General features: G+C 44.6%; 2 protein-coding genes across 3 annotated transcripts; one reads left to right on the top strand and one right to left on the bottom strand.

Annotated features, from left to right (window-relative positions):
• On the bottom strand, positions 1–3,247 carry clrn3 (clarin 3). The gene is made up of 3 exons (XM_089015424.1): positions 2,856–3,247; positions 2,375–2,560; positions 1–2,300 (listed from the first exon to the last, which is right to left on the bottom strand). The coding sequence occupies exons 1-3, from the start codon at positions 3,085–3,087 to the stop codon at positions 2,023–2,025; spliced, it is 696 nt and encodes a 231-aa protein (XP_088871550.1). The 5' UTR covers positions 3,088–3,247; the 3' UTR covers positions 1–2,022.
• A 738-nt stretch (positions 3,248–3,985) lies between these two features.
• ptprea (protein tyrosine phosphatase receptor type Ea) lies at positions 3,986–19,627 on the top strand. 2 transcript variants are annotated; one of them, XM_089015721.1, is made up of 23 exons: positions 3,986–4,249; positions 5,377–5,434; positions 9,528–9,622; positions 10,057–10,172; positions 13,135–13,206; positions 13,464–13,560; positions 14,573–14,646; positions 14,746–14,879; positions 15,407–15,497; positions 15,789–15,865; positions 15,937–15,973; positions 16,057–16,154; positions 16,702–16,821; positions 16,904–17,067; positions 17,158–17,293; positions 17,375–17,524; positions 17,620–17,713; positions 17,806–17,882; positions 17,965–18,099; positions 18,179–18,304; positions 18,380–18,531; positions 18,668–18,803; positions 18,954–19,627. In XM_089015721.1, exons 5-23 carry the CDS (start codon positions 13,140–13,142, stop codon positions 19,026–19,028), a joined length of 2,040 nt encoding a protein of 679 aa, XP_088871847.1. In that variant the 5' UTR covers positions 3,986–4,249; positions 5,377–5,434; positions 9,528–9,622; positions 10,057–10,172; positions 13,135–13,139; the 3' UTR covers positions 19,029–19,627. The 2 variants fall into 2 exon arrangements, with proteins under 2 accessions (XP_088871847.1, XP_088871848.1); XM_089015722.1 differs by lacking the exons at positions 3,986–4,249; positions 5,377–5,434; positions 9,528–9,622; ... (1 more) ...; positions 13,135–13,206; positions 13,464–13,560 and adding an exon at positions 14,315–14,502.
• Positions 19,628–21,497: the final 1,870 nt, after the last annotated feature.

Below are 21,497 nucleotides of genomic sequence, written 5' to 3' on the forward strand. Positions count from 1 at the left end.
TTGGTGCATTTCTCGGCGCTTTCGCGACCACGTGTGTCTTTTACGCCCTCCAAACACACAGAAAAAGGTGCTGCACGCTGGGTTGCTCACCTTGTATATCTTTGCCATTCATCTTAATTTGTCACTGAGGGCTGGAAAGGAGAAGGGGGGACAAGGGGGGCGGGGGCATACAGAGGGAGGGTGGGGGAGAGAAGTAATTGCACCCCTGCTGCTCCATTATGGTGTCATTCCTCTGTTAACAGGCGATAACATCTTCTCCCAAGCACCTGAAGCCAAATCTCCACTTTACCTGTGTGGCCTGGACACACACACACACACACACACACACACACACACACACACACACACACACACACACACACACACACACACACACACACACACACACACACACACACACACACACACACACACAGATGAAAGAAAGCCAGACCGAGCCAGCTCAAAGTGGACCGGAACCCATCCGACCGTTCTTGAGAATCCAACAAGCCTGATGGATGGATGACGGGGCAACCCAGCACTTTCTCTGCTGATTGACAGGTGTGATGGATGACATACACACACACACATACGCATCGTAAGCATAGCACTCAATTGGTGCCTTTTGACCCGACGGAACCTGAATAGAACTCTTGCCGAGTGCAAGGTCATTAGAACGCATTCACTGCCATTCACACATGTATTCAAAATATGATTAATATTTATACATAAAAATATATGTATTTCCGATTGTCTGCAGTAAATTCGATGTACCTAATGGAGCGTCTCAGAGTCTCTTTCCCCTCCTCCGCTCTTCCATCCTTTTAACAGAACCCCCCCCACCCAATCCTTGCCACCTGCCCTGCAGTTGAAGGTGTCCATTTCACAGGGCGGGGTCACATTTCACACATCCAAAAAGTAACCCTGGCTAATCCTTTCACAAAAAAGTGTCTTCTTTTAAATCCCATCCAAAACGGAAGAGATTAGCGGCCATCTCTGATTTGATTGTAATGTTTGTTTGCAGGGGGCTTCACTTTCAATGTTTTTTTTTTTTTGTGGGGGGGGGGGGGGGGGTCAGGTGTTCTCCACTCTTGACTGCCCACGTGAGAAGATGAGCTGCCAGATAAAAATGGCTCCCTAGGACGCTAAAGTGGCCAATTTATTTTGAAAAGTTTGACTTGACAGTGAGTATATGGACATTTTGGGGGTTAGCATGGCCGCTTCAGAGCGCCTCGTCGTCCTGCTTTTATTCTACCTTAAAAAGAAAAGGTGGCATGTGAACAGATGACTAATTGCCACATGGCCAGATCAAACAAGGCCCCGCTTCCCGTCTCCTCTCGGCCCAGTGCACATTCTACGAAACATAATCCATATTCACCCCCCCCCCCCTCGCACCCAAAAAAGCAAATTGCGACGTCCCTCCGCAGCCGCCTTGAAGTGCGAGCGGCTCTTTGAAGGCAGTTAGCCGGCGTTACGAGAGCAATGCAAAGATGGACGTGTCCAAACAGGGTCCAGGTGACCCAGGTGAGTGATGGGACTCAGGACACTTGAGCTCCCCTGATGCCATGTCGGCAACAGCAGCTGCGATGAGAGAAATCTTGGGCTTCACTTCTTTGGTCATCTCCTTTGTTTTTCTTTTGTTTATTACTTTTTATTTTTTGGTCATATTTCCATCTCAATTTCAAATCGTAACTGATGACAAGAGCTGGCGAAAAAGTTCTGATCTGCCTGCTCTCTAATCCGGTTGCTATTTCGCTATTTGTTAGCAAAATGCTAGCTAAATGAAGCTTCATGAACCACTTTGTCATGGTTTTTGACTCCTCTAGATGGCACTCTTGGTGGATTTTCCTCTGCACTGACCTTCATATTTAAACCAAGTGCATCATCTGGAGGAGTCCCAAAAATATCACAAGTGCTTCATGAAGCTTCGTTTTCCCATCATTAATATCAACATATTGTCCAGACTCGCATTCACTATTTACACTTTTGGCAATTGGCCGTGAAAATAAGTTAATCCTCGTCCACCCTCAGTTCCAGAGTGTCCTAGTACATCATGATCTCCTTGGGGGCGTCCTCGGTGGGCCGCTGCTGTTCACGCCGCTGCGTGTACGCGGCGTGGTCGTACATGTAGATGATGCCGATGGCGAGCACCGACAGAGCCGCGTATGGGATGAGCAGGTAGTAGCCCAGCAGCATCTCATAGGACACGATCTCCAGATCCACCTGGACGTTCTCCGAGAAGGTCCTCACCAAGTCCTCCGCTACCGTGGTCACGCTGAAGTTGACCGCAAAGATGATAAGCGCCAAGATGGAAAAGCACGCTGGACGCACGGCAAAAAAACTGTCAAGTGAAATTGATTTTCATCTAATTCATACACGACGTAAGTTGTTTTACCGCTGACGGCGCTACTGCCGTAGACGCCGATGGGCCCCATGTACGTCTCGTAAGGGTTGCTGACGCTGTTATACAGCGAGATGAGGATGCTAACGGCCGAGCACAGCAGGCACAAGGCCAGCAGGCATAACGTCACGACGTGCAGGACCAGCGGGACGCCATTGGTCTCCATCAACTTGGGGAACACTGCCAGCAATCAAATTAACATATTTCTTAGCATGTCAGCCAATGTTGTGATATTTTTATGTAAAATGTTAGCATCTTAGCATTTCCATCCCAATTTGAAACAAAACTCCATGATGGACAACTGAAAATTTGTGGAAATTTGCTTTTCCATTTTGCAATTTGTTAGCATACCATTGTTAGCATTTTTCTCAGCTCTCAGATACTGCTTGATCAGCATTTGTTGCTTTCTTCACTCATTTTTCTATCTTATATGAGATCATACCCAATGACTTATTGTCTTTCGAAATATATCCACCTTCAAAGTCAACAGGCGGGCCGAAAAGTGGACAAATCTCCCGTTCCAGTCTGCCGTCGAAGAGCTCCAGCGTGACTGTGGCCGAGCCGTTGAAAAAGCCGCTCCCGTCCCGGGCGCACAACATGCTCTTGGTGGCCCACGCCGTGGACATGGAAAAGCCCAGGATCCCCACTGATATGCAGGTGACCAGCGCACTGGACAGGAAGTGCAGGGTCTTGGTCCTGGATGGCATTGCGGCGACGTTTGGGTCTCAAAATGAAGAAAGGTGAGTGCTCGAATGCGTGTTATCTTCCAGGGTGGAGCAAAATGCAAGCCATAAAACCGTCCTGGTTATGACTATGACCTTTGATTATTCCCTGAAATGAAAACGTGGTTGCCCTGGCTACAACAACGTCGTCCTATTTGGATCCACGAAAGTCCGTCGGTGACTCCAGAGAGATAACAAGCGAGTCTCTGTGACATTTTTCATAAAATGCCTGTGAAGTGAATTTACCAATCATTGGCAGAAGGCCTTCGAAAAGGGTCGGGGGGATCCCCCACTTCAAAGTTGAAGTCCCCTTTCAGGCTCATAAAGCACAATTCAGATGAATGATTTACTTTGGTGTGCATGCACTGCCTGGAAAAGCAAGCCCTCATCGTTTTTGGGAATGAGTGAATACATTGAGTTAACCACTGACATGAATGAAAACGCCCTTGGATCCTTATAATGATTCATTTCACTTAAAAAAAGCATTAATTCCATATTTAACCCATTTATACCGAGCGTGTTCACATGAACACAAATAAATTCACTTTTAAATGCATTCATGTTATATCTCACCACATTAATTGTTAATTATATATCATCATATACTATATTATTTATATATTATATTATAATGATAATTATATGCGTTTGAACCTATTCGATGGTCTGTTTTGATTTAATTTGGATTTTTTTAACGAATTTATTTGTGTTCATATGAACACGTTCAGCGTAAATGGGTTAAGTGCAAATTAAAGGATGAACCAGTTTTATGTGAGGCTTCTTTGTGTGATTTAATGCAAATTTATCTATTTATTTATTGTTTTGATCCAAAAAAACAGCAGGTAATCCACGAAAAAAAGTCTGTAAATAGTTTGCGTATGCATCACGGTCGAGGAAGTCATACAGCTATGCATGTTGTTGTAGTACACAAGATGTCCACAAGACGGCGCCATTTCCCAGGCCCTGGAAAAGCCGGATCAGGGCTGTCAACTGGAGTAAACACGGGCTGACTCGTTGCTTTGCAGACTGGTTGACTCCTCCTTAGACGCCGAGAGGCGGCCACGCCGAATGCTCCCATGATCGCCTCGCCTTCTTTCTCGTCCCTTTGAGAAACTGCACCCCGTGCACACATGTTGAAGCCTCCCCGGTGAGTTGAATTCCATTTGCTCGCATAACTCGTCGCCGTCAAGCCGCCTTCGCGTACTGGGGATGCTTTATTTTTCCCTGCCTTCCACCTGTCTGTGACGCTGTCGGGGAAAGGGGGTGCATTCGTACAATGTGGATTTTACATCCCTGCTAAAACATATTTTGGATGTTCATCACTCCATGTACTCCAAAAAAGCACCGAAAATACGAACGTGTGCGTAAAGTTGTGCATGTCACTCGTGTCCCGATTAATTTCATCCGTGCAACCCCCTCGCCGGTGGGGAGCTGTCAACATCCTTGCCTGAGAAACCCCCCTACTCCAAGAATGACTGGAAAGTAGTAGTATTCATTCACGATTTCAAATGGAGCATCAACAGACTGCCAGGGAGTCCATTTTTAATAATAAAAACTTGCTTTTGCCTCATAATGTGTTATGATGTGTTTCCATGATGGATTAAAGTATGCAAATACTTTCAAAATGCAGCATGAAGATACATTACTTGTCGTAATTTAAACAAAAAAAAAGTATTTTTATGTGTTACTTGGAACCACAAAAAGAAGTCGAGCAAATAGAAAACCCACTTGTTGCCTATTTTACCATTGTAGCTAATTTCTATGGCCCTTTTTATGCTTTAAGCCAATCAACCAAATCCATTTGAAACCCAATAATTAGAATTTACCAGCATATCCTGTAACTTAAAAAAAAAAAGATAAATTGGCACACTCCAAAATCACGATCCCACTGCACAAGAACACATCTTTTAACCATCTTTTTGATCAGCACACTTTCTGTAAAAGATGCATTTTGCGGATTGCCCGAAATGAAAGTCGGGGTCATGTGAGCAGCTCAACGTGCAGGCAGGAAATGGATTGTATCATCATGCGTGGTCCTCCCCGGAGAGAGGAAACGCCTCGCATGTAATCACGCCTTCCTTTTTGCATGACCGCATGTGACAAGTCGGCGTTAAAGGCCACGTCGCTTTCTGATACGTTGAGTATGTGCGCCGTGTTAGCATTAACCATTCACTGGAATTGAATTTTGGAGTTGTAGTTAAACAGACCGAAATATGAATTGTAAATCCTGTCATCAATAACAATCTTAATGCATTTGATGTGTTATTTTTGTAGGATTCCCGTGGGAAGCGTAAACAGGATTAAAAATTGGAATTGGAACCCGGCCTTTGAGGTAAAAAAAAAAATCAATCTTGATTGTGTAACTTTTATTGATTTGTCTTTATCTTCCACTCAAAAGCATTGCGGCTTGGTTGATACAGTCGAAAGGGGTCTGTGAGTTCAAATGTCAAAACAAATATCAATCAATCGACTAGTGTCATTCTAGATTTGAGTTTGTGATCTGTCCAATCTGATTACATTTTTGCGACAAGGATCTTGGGTCGCTCAGTCGCCCCCCCCCCCCCACACTCCCCTCTTCAATTTGGCAATCACTGTTGACCTTGTTTGAAATGAGTCGTCCTTTTGTTGTCCACCAGGAACAAAAAGCGCCATTGTCTCCCTGCTGCCGTGCGAATAATCTGCAGCTGTGCAACCCGACCTCCGGATCGCCTTTAATCCCGATTGCGTATTAACGACTGTCTAATCCGAGCAAACCCCCCCTCATGTCCACCATCACGACGCTTGACATGGCGTCGGCGTACCACCGTCGCTACTCACCTTCCCAAATTTTGGTGCTGATAATATCGCGGCTATGCTAACGCTAGCACTAGCACTCAGAGTGGTTGACCTGCGCAGTGCTTTTTCCTCGCAGTTCTCGATTGCTCCTCCGTTTTCTGCAGTTTACACAATTTTCAACTTCCTCAAGTGCAAAAGGAACTTAACACGACCACGTCACCGTCTGCGGCGATGATGTGGGGAGGCCTAAACGGCTGTGGAGATTTTCATACCCCCGCTCTCTCACTTTGCGTCTACATTCCTAAAGGCAGCCAGGCGTGTTATCAACGTGTGCCTGGAGTCAATAAAAAAGCTACAGGCAAGTTGTAACGTGTTTGCGATGGAAGCCAAATAAAAAAAAAACAAGGAAAATCAAACTCTGAACACGCGATCGCTTGAAGTGTGTGAAAGGTCAAAATGTGTCAAATGGACATCAAATTAGCGGAGACACGCCCGTCGTCAATGTTCTAGGTCATAATTCCCAAATATGGCATTTCAACCAGCCATTTCCTCCCGCTAATCTGCTTTAGCGGGATGCCGTGCTGGGACACGTGTAACCTCGCTATGTGTGTTTTTTTTGTCGATTATTTGACAGCAGTTTGTTAACTCATTCACCGCCAGATGATGTACCAAAATGTGTCCACTCCAGTTGCCAGGGTTTTTGTCATTGTCACCTGAATTCCAGGACCCACAGAATATTGAGTTTTAGGATGACATTAACATTCAATGCAGCGTAAGCAATCTTAGACTCTCTTCTTTCATCAGAAAATATTAGTTAATTCCTAAATTATATGGGTCTGGAGTTATATGAGCTTGAAATGAGGGTGGTTGTCCAAAATACAATGCAATACATGCAGACTGGTTTACATAGCACTTTAACAACAGGAACAAAGTGCTAACATGGAAAAAAGGGGAATACTACCCCCTTGTGGAAGTGAAAAACGTTGCCAGAGGGTATGATGGTGAGCAGGGTGCGGAGGGTCCAGTAGGATTTTCTGAACTCTTTTCTTGAGTGAGTGTCCTAACTGTCCATTAGGACGGTCTTTGTCAGGTCCATTTTTACCCGTCCAGTCTTTGGTTGCACTTGCATACAAAGAAGGGGAGGGTGGGGTGGGCGTTGTGGGTGTGATCAAAACTGTTTCTCTTCCCGCTTGTGAGTCAGCTTGCTACAACGACAAAGGAATTCCCCTTCTTAGAAGCAGCCAGCTGGGGGTACGAGCGCTCGGAGTGTTTGACCCCATTTAACAGGAGACGAAAAAAAAAAGCCCCCCACTGAATTCCCCGCAGGTCCACGCAAAGTCCAGCGGTCCCCTCGCACGTCCTTGCGGCCGCCGCTACATAAACATCCACGACTGGGTGGAGAATATTTCTGACAGCGACAGTTCGAAGCCAATTTGTAGCTAGCGAGAGCGCTGATGTCATCGCCAGCTGTGGCCGATAACATCCAACAATGAGAAGCCAAATCCTCAACGCTGTCCAGTGGCTCTCAAGGTCACTTCCTGTCGTTTTCTACTTACTTCCTTTACCTCCGCTGCATCCTGTTTACCGCAACAAGCGCTGAAATCGGGGGGCACAAGCGCTTTTTGACGATCTGTTTGGGTTTAAATTCAGAGTTTTATCTCACAACTTTATTTTGAAGAGTCAATGTGAGCGTGCACCCGTTGCCGCAATCTCCACTTGGCTGCAACGGTGCTTTTATTTTACTCCATCCCAGTTTTTTTTGCTGTTTCTTTCTCTGCTATTGACAACATGGACTCTTAAAAAATATGATTTCCAATAATGCGTACATGGGTTCTTATGCTCCCAATTGGCACCGATTTCAGAGAGGGTGGGGGGGGGGGGTTCAAAAGGGCATTTTGTCAACACTGGACCGATTGCATTTCCTCAGGGAAGAGTGGCAGTTTGTGTGTCTCACAGCTTATCTTTATAAACGGATTTGTTGTTGGGGGTGCGCTCGCAGATCTTCGTTTGATGCGCTAATCTGATTGAGCGCAACCCCGAGAGTGGAGATGGCGTCCGCAGAGTGTGTGTGCGTCTTTATGTGACACCTCGGTGTCACGTCCCTTAGAGCTGTTTGACATTTCACCAACACACATGCAAATATCACCCCGCCCCCCCTGCCTGCATGCACAACCTGCAGACCACATGTGTTACCAATGGCAACCAGATGTTTATTCACTGCTGTCACCGCCCAATTTTGCCATTTGCCATTTTGCAATTTAATTCGCACTTACTGAAGGAAAACATCTTTCAAAAGGTACCGTATTTTCTATGCTATAAGGCGCACCTTAAAGAATGGTGTATTTTAAAACAATTTCCATATCTGAAGCACTCCCCAGTATGCATTTTTATGAGCTCAAAAATATTCCAGATTTGATCACAATGCAATAATAATGAATATAATTTTCAGACTAATCTTCCAACCAATCTACCTTACTTTGGCCTTAAAATTTTCGGAAATCAACCCCTAAAAACTCTAGACACTAAATGGGTGCATTTCCAGCAGCTCCTGTAGTTTGTTTTTCTACTTCTTTCTTTCCTTTCCTCTTCCTTTCATAACTTTGCTGCTGTGTTACTCCCGGATAGAGTGAACGCTGGCGCCAATGGCTGCTGCTGTTCACCCGCACCAAAAAATCCCGTGACTGTAGTGTCCTTGAGAGTTTTGAAAGGTGCTTAGAAATTAAATGTATTATTATTATTATCTGTGCTGTATGTCATGCACATTAGCATATTTGACAATAAAGCTGACTTTGACTTTTGATAAATACAAAAAAACAAGCAAAAAATGGCTGATTTTCCCATTTTTAATAATGATGTAAAAAAAAAGGCAAATCATGGCAAAATTGCACACAAAAAATGCCTGGCAACATATGCATTATTATAAGCTCAAAGATATTCCAAAATTGATCACAATACAATAATAATATAATTTTCAGAGATGACCAATGTTCCGTCTTTATTTTTTTCCCTGTTCCTTTGCGGTTTTATTGGAATATTTTGCTCTTACATTTTTCAAAAATGAACACAAAATACCAAAAAAAAACAAGCAAAAAAACGGCAATTTTTTCCATTTTTAATCATGATGTCAAAAAATGGAACATTATGGCAAAATTGCAAAAAAAAAAAATCTGCCTGGCAACGTAACTGACATTTTTATATATCCCAGCATGCACCGTGCACTACTTCTGGGGACTCAATATGTCTTCACATATAAGGCGCAGCGGCGTATAAGGCGCAGGGTCATCTTTGGAAGTAAATCAAGGCTTTCAGAGTGCGCCTTATACACGGGAAAATACGGTCATGGATGTGTTAAAAAATCAGGTGACTGTCCAAATGTCCAAGGCATGAGGCTCCTCGCGTGTGCTTCTGTCACACGCTTCCTTTGTGTCTGCTGACCTCTTTCTTCGAGAAGGAAAGCATACGGCGCATTTCGCACATTCATCCATCACCGTAACCTAGAAAAAGAGAGAGAGAGGCGAAACCGTCAACCCCCTCCACCCCCCAACTCCACGCTGTAATCCACCTCTCCTGCGCCAGCCCGTATCCATGGCAACCACTTACCGCGGACCCCCGACACTTTGTAATATTTATCTATTTATTTATTCTTTTAGACGTGTGTGTCGAACGAATGGAGCAGCGCGGATGAGAAGGAAGAGTTCCTTGCTGCGCTTCCAGAAGTTTGAGTTCTTCTGTGATTCATTTTCAGGTGCTTAACTCATTCACTGCCAGACGATGTGCAAAAATGTGTCCGGTGCCAGGGTTTTTGTCATTGTCACTCGAATTGCAGGACCCACAGAATATTGAGTTTTAGGACTACATAAACATTCATGACAGGGTTAGAAACCTTAGACTCTCTTCTTTCATCAGGAAAAAAAAAGAGTTAATTCATAAGTTATATTGATCTGGAGTTATATAAACTTGAAATGCTGGGCACCTGTCCAAAACCGTCTAAATACTGCACATCGTTTGTATTTGCGCTCAATTAAGGCCATAACGCCATTTTATTTCCTCAAGAAAACCTTTTGAAGTGAGTTGAGTCGCTTCACTTGGACAAAAGTAGTCCTTTGGCGCAATCCTGTGCAAATGCCATCATCAATCTTTTCTAAAAGGCCTTTTTTTTCCTTCCTCGCCAATTTTTAGGTGGTCCCATCACCCGCTTTCTGGTTCCAAAGTCACCCTATGATCATGTGACCACGGGAAATCCTCCAGCATCATGTGACGTCCGATTCGGCTAGCTTTAACGGGCGCCATCTTGGGTAAGGCTGTTTTCCAAAATACGACATTGAACCGAGATGGATATGGGTGACCTCCATGACGACGTGGTGTGCTAGTGGCTTTCTAAAACCCCACCCCTCCCCCTGTAGCATAGCGGTGTGCTTTACAGGAAGGTCTGGTTAACTGTAAAGGACAGGAAACTGTGTGTGTGTGTGTGTGTGTGTGTGTGTGTATGTGTGTGTGTGTGTGTGTGTGTGTGTGTGTGTGTGTGTGTGTGTGTGTGTGTGTGTGTGTGTGTGTGTGTGTCGCACAGCAGATGGAGGCCGGCATTTGCTTACACTACACACACACACACACACACACAAAACGCAAACACCAGTATGCACTTATTACCACACAACTGGTAGTCCGGAGGGCCTTGTTCCTCAACATTCACTTTGGGATCGCGTCGAGTGACTATTTGTGTTCTCGAACGGTGCTTTGTTTAAAAAAAAAAACAAAAAAAACACAAATTTGTCTTTGGCAATAGAATACGGGGAGAAAAAAAACACTGCATTGTCGGTGATAAGTAAGCAGGGAGCCATGTTGGGGTTTGGGTTCATCTGGGAGATGAAGCGCGATACTGTGTCTCTCTTCGCCATGGCAACAGCAATTGTTTGCCCTCGAGTCACGTGACCTTCCCCAAGTTCTCCAGTGGTGCTTTTTTAATGTCTTTTTGTTCCTCTCCAAGAGGACGGTTTTATCAAAGAAAATTCCCCCGCATGGGCCTTTCAGTTTGACCCCCCCCCCCCCCCCCCCTCCCACACACACACACAGACATACACATACATCCCCCCCGCCTCATCTCCGGTCCCCACATCGCCTCCTCTTCTTCTTCGACAATCAAGAGGCTTTTTGTTCGGCAGCGGCGGCGGCGCTTATCGCTCTTTTCTCCACCGCTGCACCCCTCATCCGTCCTCCGTCGCCCATTCCCCTCACTCACGGCATTCTCTAATGTTGGAGGAAGGATGCCACGACAAGTGTGAATTTGCCCTCACTTGAAAATGGCTACATATAGAGCGCCATCGAGAAAAAAAATGACTAAATACACGTTTTTTTTTCTGTTTATGAACAAAAATATGCAAAGATTAGATCGTCCTCCATCTTTTTTTGTACCTCCGTGGTTGACAAGATGTCTGCCACCTTGTTTTTCAACCCTTACTGAGCCAAAGCGTATCGTAATGTCACCCAAAAAATAATAATAATAATAATTCGAACTGATTGACTTTATTCCATAGGAATTATTATTTGAAACGAAAGGTATGCTAACATGCCGGCACGTGGATGATTACGCCCAAGCGGGATGATGACTTGCACGTGCGTTTGTTGTTATTTTCATGACAATCTGGAATCAGATTTGGTGCATGTAACGGTTGGGGGTGGGGGTGTAAATCTTCAGATGAAAAAAAATAGTGCCCTGTGAAAATCCAAAAGAAGCTCTGACTTGCCTTGCACCGAATTTCCACCCGCACATTTTCCTCCAACATTTTGAAGGTGGAACCGAGGGGTCGGTAGGGGGGGCATCTGATACGGCAGCGCATCCGCCGACGGGTCTCCAAGGTCATTCGAGCCGGCAGAATCGAAGCCCCTGGGAAGGAGGCGGCATTGATTAATGGACAGTGTGCAAGGGTGCGCGGCGGGGGCTAGCGAGCCGCGTTGAAGCGCCGCAGTGGCCAACGGAATGCTGCTATTTGTGTTTGGATTGGATGCGCCTTTATTAGTGTTGTCAAATATTGTCAGAATGGTGTTCCCAATTTGGATTGGGCACCCTGGCTGCATTTTGCCAACCCCCCGCCCCCCCTTTTTTATGGGATGCTGCAGTTAGCCGCCACACAAACACCTCATTGATGATACGCTTCATCTTTTTTCGCAGCGCAGCTGCCGCACGCGCGCGCACACCTGCAGCCTGGAGGTGATGCGGGTGGAACGCGTGGTGACTTTTTAGTGCTTTGAAAACAAAATGAAACCTCTCACGGTCTGTTGAGTTTCAAGTCGTCTGCCGGCAGGAAATCCACATTGCTTTTAACTCATTCACTGCCATTCGAAAATTTATTCGGGAATTGGAAATATGACGGAGCGTCATTCCCGAATTTGTTCGGGTTTTGTTTTTTTCTTATTTCTGTGTTTTTTCCCTTCCACAAGGGGGCAGCATCCCCCTTTTTTCCATGTTAGCACTTTCAACTACTGCTGTATTAATCAATATGTATGTATTGCATTGTATTTTAGACAGCCGCCCTCATTTCAATATCATATTACTCCAGACACGTATCATTTAGAAATTAACTGATGGAAGAAGAGAGTCTAAGGTTTCTAACGCTGTATTGAATGTTTATGTAGTCCTAAAACTCAATATTCTGTGGTGCCTGGAATTGATCGTGACAATGACAACAACCCTGGCACTGAAGTGGACACATTTTTGTACATCGTCTGTCAGTGAATGAGTTAAAACAACGTTGCGAGACATTATTTTGTTTTATTGATTACTTTTTTGCCCCTCTTTGAGATACAATCGGGATATACCATGCCTGTTTTTGGAATGTGTGAGGAAACCAGAGAACCGGGGGGGGGGGGGGGGGGGGGGGGGAAGAGATCATGCAAACTCCACATTCCGGAATCGAACCCGGAACTGTGCGGTCGGCATGCTAACCACTGGGACCACCGGGTCATTCGTGGAGGAAACAAAAGTCCACTTATTGCTTGTGATTGTCACTCTTGACTGCTTTTTCCTCGCCATCCCGCTGCTGAGCTTCGCTTCTAAACATTGCACGATTTCGCCCCCTTGTGGCCTTCCGCACACGGCGCCATTTTTGGGAATGAATGAACAGGATACGAGTGAGTGCGTGGCTCCATTGTGACTCCTTCTCACTGGATGTGCACATTCCGTTGATGTGAATGGGGGCTATTCTTCCTCGCGGGGGAAATTTAATATCCGTCTTGTTGTTGTTGTTGTTTTTCCCCCCGCAGTCACAATGCTTCTGTTTTTGGTGGCGACCACGACATCATCCAATTTGAGTAGCAATGGCAACCATACGCGAGGTAAGCAACTTACTCATCACTTGACCCCATCGCATTCATTTCGCCCTGAGGAACGCCGTTCGGCTCAACAATGGCCGCCAACGTACTTCGGGATGACCTCATCTTGAGTTTGAGCGCTAGCAGATAGTTTGGATTGCCTTTAAAAATCGGAATAATACCGAACAACTAAATCATGGTGACAAACTGTTTAGAACTTCTATATTGGAGGAGCTTTTTGATGATTAATAATCCTCCTTCACCCCCCCCCCTCCCCCCAGAGGGTGTTCCGTCCACTGGCCATCACGTCCTCCCCACCGTCCTGGTCCTGTCCCTGCTTCTGCTCGTCGTGGCACTGCTGGTCTGGTACCTCCTGAGGTAAACGCCACCATCAATATACTCAGCTCATCGGTACGGCACTAATATGAGTTGGGCTTGGCTTAGGGTAAAGAATATATTACTTATGATACCTGCATTGTAAACGTTAGCCTCTCTTCTTTCATCAGAAAAAAAATAGTTAATTCCTAAGGTATATGAGTCTGGAGTTATATGGGCTTGAAATGGGGGCAGCTGTACAAAATACAATGCAATACATACATATTGGTTTATATAGCAGTTGAACAACAGCTGGAGCCGGAACAAAGCGCTAACATAGAAAAAAAGGGAAATGCTGCTCACTTTTGGAAGGGAAAAACATCGCCAGAGGTCTGGTGAGCACTTTATCGGCACCCAAGCAAGAAAAAAACAAAACCAAACTAATTCGGTAATGGCGCTCCACGTCATACTTTAAATTCCCGAATGCATTTGTGAATGGCAGTGAATGAGTTAACAGGCAACAACACTCCCTGGATTTTTCTACTATCTTTGTGACTGCTTTATTTCCTGTTTAGGATAGCTGTCCATTTTCAACGCTTTTTTATAGTTTCAGCTGCTGTTAAAGCGCTATAAAAATACCCCCCAAAATTGTATGTTTACAAAACAAAAGCTGAACAATTCTGCCAACTTTGGAAGGAAAAATATGCGACCTTTACATAATCTATCTCCAAGCAAACGCCGCTGCCTGCACCCCTCCTCCTCCTCCTCGTCCTCGAGTGCGGACCCTCACTGATTGGCTCGTCGCCAGATTCCGAGGCAGAACTCCGGGTGACAAACACTTCCTCCTCCAGTCGCCGAGGCGGAGTCAGGAAGCGGCGTTCGTTGCCTCCCTCTGACAGCCCAGCAAGCCAGACAGTCAGTCAGTCGATCGCAGGGTGATAGAACACCAAAAAAGATAGAACGCCGTTAGCTCATGAGAAAAACAACCTTCTCCAGCTTCAGATGGTCTCGAGTTTTTTGTGCTTTGTTTATTTTCTGTGTTGTATGTTTTGATTGCAACGTCTGCGTGTTACAGGTTAAAAAACCAAAGGAAAGCGGCGGTCACCACAGTGGACAAGAAGCTACCAAATGGCAATCTGGAAGAGCAAGGTAAGTGAAAGCGCTTTATTGTGATAGTTTCATACTCCACTTCCTGTTGACATCATGAGAAAAAACAAGTCATTCTCGCATTTGTTTGGTTGGACGTAGACGCCACGGCGGTCCTCCTGCCCAGATCACCCTCCGCCGCCAAGAACTACCCTGCGCTCGCCGTGGAACATCTGGAGGACGAGTACAGGTTGCGCTCGGCTGATGACGGAAAACTCTTCCGGGAGGAGTACAATGTAAGCGTCTCGTTTTTTGTGCTTTTTGTTGTCTGATTATTCAAAACACATATTTATTTTGTGTCCGATTAGTTGACGGGATGTGCTAAATAATCAATTATAATAATATTCAATCGCGGTAGTACTTTTTTTTCATGATCATATCATTTTTTTACAAGCAGCGTGAAAGGGGATTCCGATGCAATCTTTCCAAGGTGGTGCAACAGCGCCATCTTCAGGGACTAGTTTATTCACGAACCGCAATTAGAGAAAAAAAAACACCAAAACGTATTATTTATGTATTTATGTATTTTTTTTTAAACCTCTGACACATAAAAAAATAACCCGTTCCTCTTTTAGCATCTGAGTCAGTATTACGTTTCCACTTTTATTAGCGACGCTAATAAAAGAAGCCCACGCATGAAGAAGACGTGACGGGCGTTCGCGGCGGAGGAAATGACTCGAGTGGAATAGCAAATTCAGCGCAGTTAAATTGTCTGTCGGCGTGTCACGTGCGCTGCGGCTCAATTGACAAACGCTTTGTTCAGTCGCTGCCGGGAGGTCACGCCCAGGGAACGTACGAGGAGGCCAACAAGGAGAGCAACAAGGACAAGAACCGATATCCCAACATTCTTCCATGTGAGTATTTTCAGCGCCATTGGTTTGAATATTCATCCAAGGGACTGTCAAATAGTGATGTTGTATATTTTTTTAGCTAAAAATGATGGTTGGATGTGCAAAACGATCCAAAAAAAAAGCTGTGATTGAATTTTTTGTTTTGCAAGGGGAACCATTTCCAAAATGGCCGACAGGACATGAATGCATTAAAGGCCAAAATATACTTCGGATGGAGTTGTTGGACATTTGTGTTTTGACTGCCCTTTGCTAACATAAGCTGCATTGTTTCATGAATTCAATTTTGGCCCTCAGATGATCATTCCAGGGTGGCGTTGACTCAGCTGGAAGGCTGTCCCGCCTCCGACTACATCAACGCCTCCTACATTGACGTGAGCGGAAGATAAATAATCACGATTAAAAAAAAAGTTCTTTATATTATGATGTGTTTTTCCTTAAACAGGGTTTCACCATAAAGAACAAATTCATAGCAGCACAAGGTATGGTGATGTTCACATGATTCAAATTATATTTCAAAAAACAACAACCAAAAAGTAAAAACAACACAATTTTGTCACGCTAGGTCCAAAGGAGGACACCGTCGGCGATTTCTGGAGGATGATTTGGGAGCAGAAGGTGTCAACTGTTGTCATGCTGACCAATCTGAAGGAGAGGAAGGAGGTGAGGGGGTATAGGCCTTCAGTAGTGCTACATCGGAATCAATCCACAGCTGCGAATGTGGTGTGATTTACGACACGTCCACAAGAGGGTGCTGTTGGCCAGGAAATACCCTGTGACTTGAAGAAAGGGGAAAAGCAATGAAAGAAAGCCGAAAGACAATTTGGAATTTTGTATAAAGAATTCATGAACAAAATATATTTCACATTAGTATGTGATTCAGATATTTTTAGGCTAGCAGAGCAGGCCCTGACGGCCCACCACTGCCTTCTAAACATTTGGAATTATTTATGAAAAATTCATGGTCAGAATATAATTTACATTAGTTTGTGATTCAAATGTTTTTAGGCTAGCAGTGAAGGCCTTGCAGGCCCTGACAGCCCACCACTGCCTCTTAATTTTTTTGGGGAGGGTCAGACCTCAATTTTTCGAGCCAAAATTCGTAAATATTACAAATGCCAAAAGAAAAAATGGAGGACCAGGAAAAAAAATGTGTTCACGGCTCTCAAATTACGATTTTTATTCTTATGTCATTTTTTTCTATGCTTAGGACAAATGTTACCAGTACTGGCCGAATCAGGGCTGCTGGACGTACGGGAACATCCGCGTGGCTGTGGAGGACTTCACCGTGCTGGTGGATTACACCATCCGCAAATTCTGCATCCAATCCGTACGCTGACGTCGGCGCCAAACGGGGAGTTTAATCCATCGCTAACGCTCGCCGCCGCTAACATTTGTGTGATGACTCGTAGAAATCCAGCGACGCCGGCAAGATGCCGCGTTTGGTCACGCAGCTCCATTTCACCAGCTGGCCCGATTTCGGCGTGCCCTTCTCGCCCATCGGCATGCTCAAGTTCCTCAAGAAAGTCAAGGCGCTCAATCCGCCCTTCGCCGGGCCCATTCTGGTCCACTGCAGGTACGCACGGCCATGGTTGCGTTCATATCTCTGAAGGCGTCGACCCAAAATTGACATGCTGGATGTTCTTGACCTTTTGACCCCGACCAGCGCCGGCGTCGGTCGGACGGGCACGTTCATCGTGATTGACGGCATGATCGACATGATGCACGCCGAACAGAAAGTGGACGTGTTTGGCTTTGTTTCGAAAATCCGCGAGCAACGTCCGCAGCTCATCCAGACGGACGTGAGTCGGGGCGCCGCCCCCGAAAACGTCTCTCTGTACCTTCGCGTGGTCATCCTCCTCGTTCCCTTTCTGTCCCCGCAGATGCAGTACTCGTTCATCTACCAGGCGCTGCTGGAGTACTTCCTGTACGGAGACACGGAGCTGGACGTGTCGTCTTTGGAGGGACACCTGCACAAGCTGCACAACACCTTCAACCAAGGCGACCGCGTCGGACTCGATGAAGAGTTCAAGGTAATCGGAAATCCGGCCACCGTGGTCACGCATGTCAAGATTTTCGTGTTTTGGTGGCGAGTTAACATTTTCGGGGCATCGGTTGTGCGTCGCAGAAACTGACCAACATGCGCATCATGAAGGAGAACATGAGAACGGGGAACCTGCCCGCCAACATGAAGAAGAACCGAGTGCTACAAATCATTCCATGTAAGGGAAAAGGAGGAAATGCCAACTTCTCTTTCATATTGACTTATTTTTTTATGTATTTATGTGTTGATGTGTTTATTTATCACTTTTAGATGATTTCAACAGGGTGATTCTTTCCATGAGGAGAGGTCAGGAGTTTACCGATTATGTCAACGCATCTTTTATAGACGTAAGGTCCTCTCGATGATGCACGCATTCCATTGTATGATTTATTTATTGATTTAGAGATGTATTGATTGATTTTCATACAGGGCTATCGACAGAAGGACTACTTCATCGCCACCCAGGGCCCGCTGGAACACACGGTGGAGGACTTCTGGAGGATGGTGTGGGAATGGAAGTGTCACTCCATCGTCATGCTGACCGAGCTCCAGGAGAGGGAGCAAGTATGCCAAGTCGCGAAAAATTGCGTGTAAATGAAGAAACAAAAAAACCTGAAAGACTTGCATGGGGGTGTGTTTTCAGGACAAGTGTTACAAGTATTGGCCCAGTGAGGATTCGCGGACGTACGGCGATTACAGCGTGGAGATGAAGGGCGACGCCTTATGCGACGCTTTCAGCTTACGTGACTTGGTACTCACCTTCCTGCCGGTAAGAAGCCTTATTTCATCTCCAGCTGCTCCGGAGGGTCTTTCCAACAACACCCGGCGTTGATCTTCACCATAGGAGAAGGCCACGAGGGTGATCCGGCATTTTCATTTCCACGGCTGGCCCGAAGTGGGCATCCCGGCCGAGGGGCGGGGCATGATCGACATCATCGCGGCGGTGCAGCGGCAGCAGCAGCAGTCGGGCAACCATCCTATTGTGGTGCATTGCAGGTACGCGCACTAGAGGGCGCTGTGGATCTTTTTTTCACTGGGGTCCAAAACAGCCCGGGAGAGATTATGGCTACAGTTTTTTTTTTTTTTTTTGGGGGGGGGGGTGCCATATTAACAACCTGTCACGGTTTTGCAGCGCCGGCGCCGGTCGCACCGGTACGTTCATTGCACTGAGCAACATCTTGGAGCGCGTCAAAGCGGAAGGCCTGCTAGACGTCTTCCAAACTGTCAAGAGTTTACGAATGCAGAGGCCGCACATGGTCCAGACGCTGGTGAGTACCAGAAAAATATATATAAACAAATATACATTTTCATTTTGGGGCCACGGATCCATTTTTTATGGATTTTTTTTTACTCGAGTGAAAGAGCAAAATTATGAAATCCATTTTTTTTCTTTTTTCGTGTGTCTTTATGGCTGACAGGAGCAGTACGACTTCTGCTACAAGGTGGTACAAGACTTTGTGGACATTTTCTCAGACTATGCCAATTTTAAATGATTCTTTGCCTTATCAATGTTACCGTTTTTTTTTTCTAAAGACGTTTGTATTATTATGAATATTTTTTTTTGCTATGCACTTGTCCTAACATCAACTAAACCTTCGCCCTGCCTGTATTATATATAAAAAGAATTGTACATGGGTTAAATAAACTAAAGTGGTAATTTATATTTTGCAGTATGTATGATAATGGTTCTGATGAGTTCTGTTTATATGAATGTATACTATTGTACTTTATATCCTTGTAATATTTTTTTTGGAAGTTGTAAATGTATTTATGTCCCGAAAGCCACCATTTTTTTTTTTTTGATGACTGCATAACATATTTGTCAAGTCCTCAAATATGATTCAGGCGTCACACACATGGCACATTTAAATAAAGACAATAAAAGCACATAAAAGTCAGGCTTTTTACAAACCAAAACTCACTTTTTTTTTGTCAACACTAATTTTCCTGGACGATTAATTGAAGCACGAATTAGAATATTTGATGATGTCATAAGTAACACAGACAGCACACTTTTTTTTTGTTTTTTTTACATGATTCGAAGCCTGTAAGAGACTTTGTGACCGCATTAAAAACTCAACTTTGGGAAGAATTTCATGGGATAAACTTATTATTGTCTGTGCGTACGTGCATGTGATGGACATTTTTTCAATAATTTCTACAATTTGATCTGGATATATGTAATTCTTATTCCGATAAAAAAGGCAACATTTTTACCAAAACGGTTTATGTATGCAGTATTCATATTTATTATCTTTATGGACATTATTGGATTGGATGTACCTTTATTTGTCTCGCAGTGGAGAAATGTACATTTCAAAGCAACAAAGTTATGAAAGGAAGAGGAAAGAAAGAAGTAGAAAAACAAAATACAGGAGCTGCTGCAAATGCAGCCACTCTCGCGGCACCATCTTAAAGTAAAAAAAAAATAACAAAAACTAAATAACAAATAATATGACAACACAAGACCCAGAGAGTCATTCATTCTTCAGCATTTGCTGTCCCCTCTTTGTGACATGAAGCAGTTCTAGATGAAAGAGGAGAGGATCAAAGCATCCTTTTCAGCTGTGGATATTATATATATTATATTTCTGATTTTATTACAATTTACACATTTTTAAGTTTCATTTCTGTATTTTTACTGACAGTATTTTAGTCAACCGGCAAGGTTGTTATCGTTAATTTTTTTAAATTAATTTGATTAAATCACTCTTTACAATATAGGTTTTTTAATTACTTTAATGTTTGTTCAGTTAAATATGTATTTAATTTGTGGTGGGGATTTGAATTGAATTTCTTCTGTTGATTTTTTAAATGATCTATTTACTTATGAGATAAATCAGCAGTGAAACTTTTGGTTTTGGTTGTTTATATTTGAAACCAGTTGAGGGCAGCATTTATACACATAGCGTTTAACAACAGCTGAAGCTGGAACAAAGCACTAATATGGGAAAAGGGGAGCTGCTGCCCCCTAGTGGAAGGAAAAAAAAACATTGTCAGTACTTTATCGGCACCCAAACAAATTCGGGAATGGCGCTTTTCATTTCCCGAATAAATGTCCAACGATCCTGTTTCTTACCAGCGAAAAAGCTTCTTTGTGGACTCCTCATAATGCTTCCTCAGGGTCCCCATCGCCACGGTAACCCGCCCCCGCCCCGACTGAAGGTCAGCCGCGTATCTGGAGGTCGTATGAATTATGGATTAACCCCCTTGTTGTCGCTTGATCTTCTATTTCCAACTTTTTTTCCGTTCGCTACGCTCATGGACTTTCCGTTGACAACACTGACATCTCCTTAAAGACGAGACGGGGGGACGGAGTGCGGGGGGGGGGGGGGGGGTTCATTTGTTCATGGTCGCAAATGCTTTCCAGTCGCTTGCAGATTTTTCTTGCTGGAAGGGAATTTTCAACATGTTTAAAATGTTCTTGCGGCGAAGGGAGAAAAAAAAAGTCTCTGCGAGCGTTTGGCGAACATCTGCGATCTTGAACGAACCCTGATGAACTTCAACGCATTTTGCCACCTTCAAGATATAGTTAGCTGCGAACTAAATCGTTAGCTAATTTTCTGGAAGTCCCGTCACGATTTCTTACAGAAAGTCTTCCCAGAAGTGTGAGAGCTATCAATAGCAATCCGCTCGGCCGCTAAATACATATGATCTGTTCTCTAATTACATTTTTTTGCTTTTAGTGCAAAGATAAGTACCTTGTAATGTGATATTAATATTTGATGCGTGATTCACGTTGTTAACTGATACTTGGATGTTAAGAAGTCCAAGATGGCGGCAGAGTAGGCGAAACGGTCGGTCCTGTTGGACAGTCTGCAGCTGGATGAATCCCTGGCTTGAGGAGCCCGACGAAAAAAAAGCATCAGATGCATATGTGGATGTGTCGCGGCTTGGAATTTAAGAGGATCTACGAGACAATCTCTTTTCGTCAATGGAGGCTGCAGCTTCGTGTTTGCTTT

This window comes from Hippocampus bargibanti, linkage group LG15, assembly GCF_051943395.1.
Source record: "Hippocampus bargibanti isolate YZ-2025 linkage group LG15, ASM5194339v1, whole genome shotgun sequence".
Classification (NCBI taxonomy): domain Eukaryota; kingdom Metazoa; phylum Chordata; class Actinopteri; order Syngnathiformes; family Syngnathidae; genus Hippocampus; species Hippocampus bargibanti.

Excerpts from the sequence above, each read along its gene's own strand:
- clrn3 (XM_089015424.1), bottom strand. The coding sequence starts at position 3,087 with ATGCCATCCAGGACCAAGACCCTGCACTTCCTGTCCAGTGCGCTGGTC. Across the intron at positions 2,561-2,855 it reads CCCGCCTGTTGACTTTGAAG|TGTTCCCCAAGTTGATGGAG; the intron begins GTGGATATATTT and ends GATTGCTGGCAG. Across the intron at positions 2,301-2,374 it reads CGGCAGTAGCGCCGTCAGCG|CGTGCTTTTCCATCTTGGCG; the intron begins GTAAAACAACTT and ends CCGTGCGTCCAG.
- ptprea (XM_089015721.1), top strand. The coding sequence starts at position 13,140 with ATGCTTCTGTTTTTGGTGGCGACCACGACATCATCCAATTTGAGTAGC. Across the intron at positions 13,561-14,572 it reads CTGGTCTGGTACCTCCTGAG|GTTAAAAAACCAAAGGAAAG; the intron begins GTAAACGCCACC and ends TGCGTGTTACAG. Across the intron at positions 17,714-17,805 it reads AGTGCTACAAATCATTCCAT|ATGATTTCAACAGGGTGATT; the intron begins GTAAGGGAAAAG and ends TATCACTTTTAG.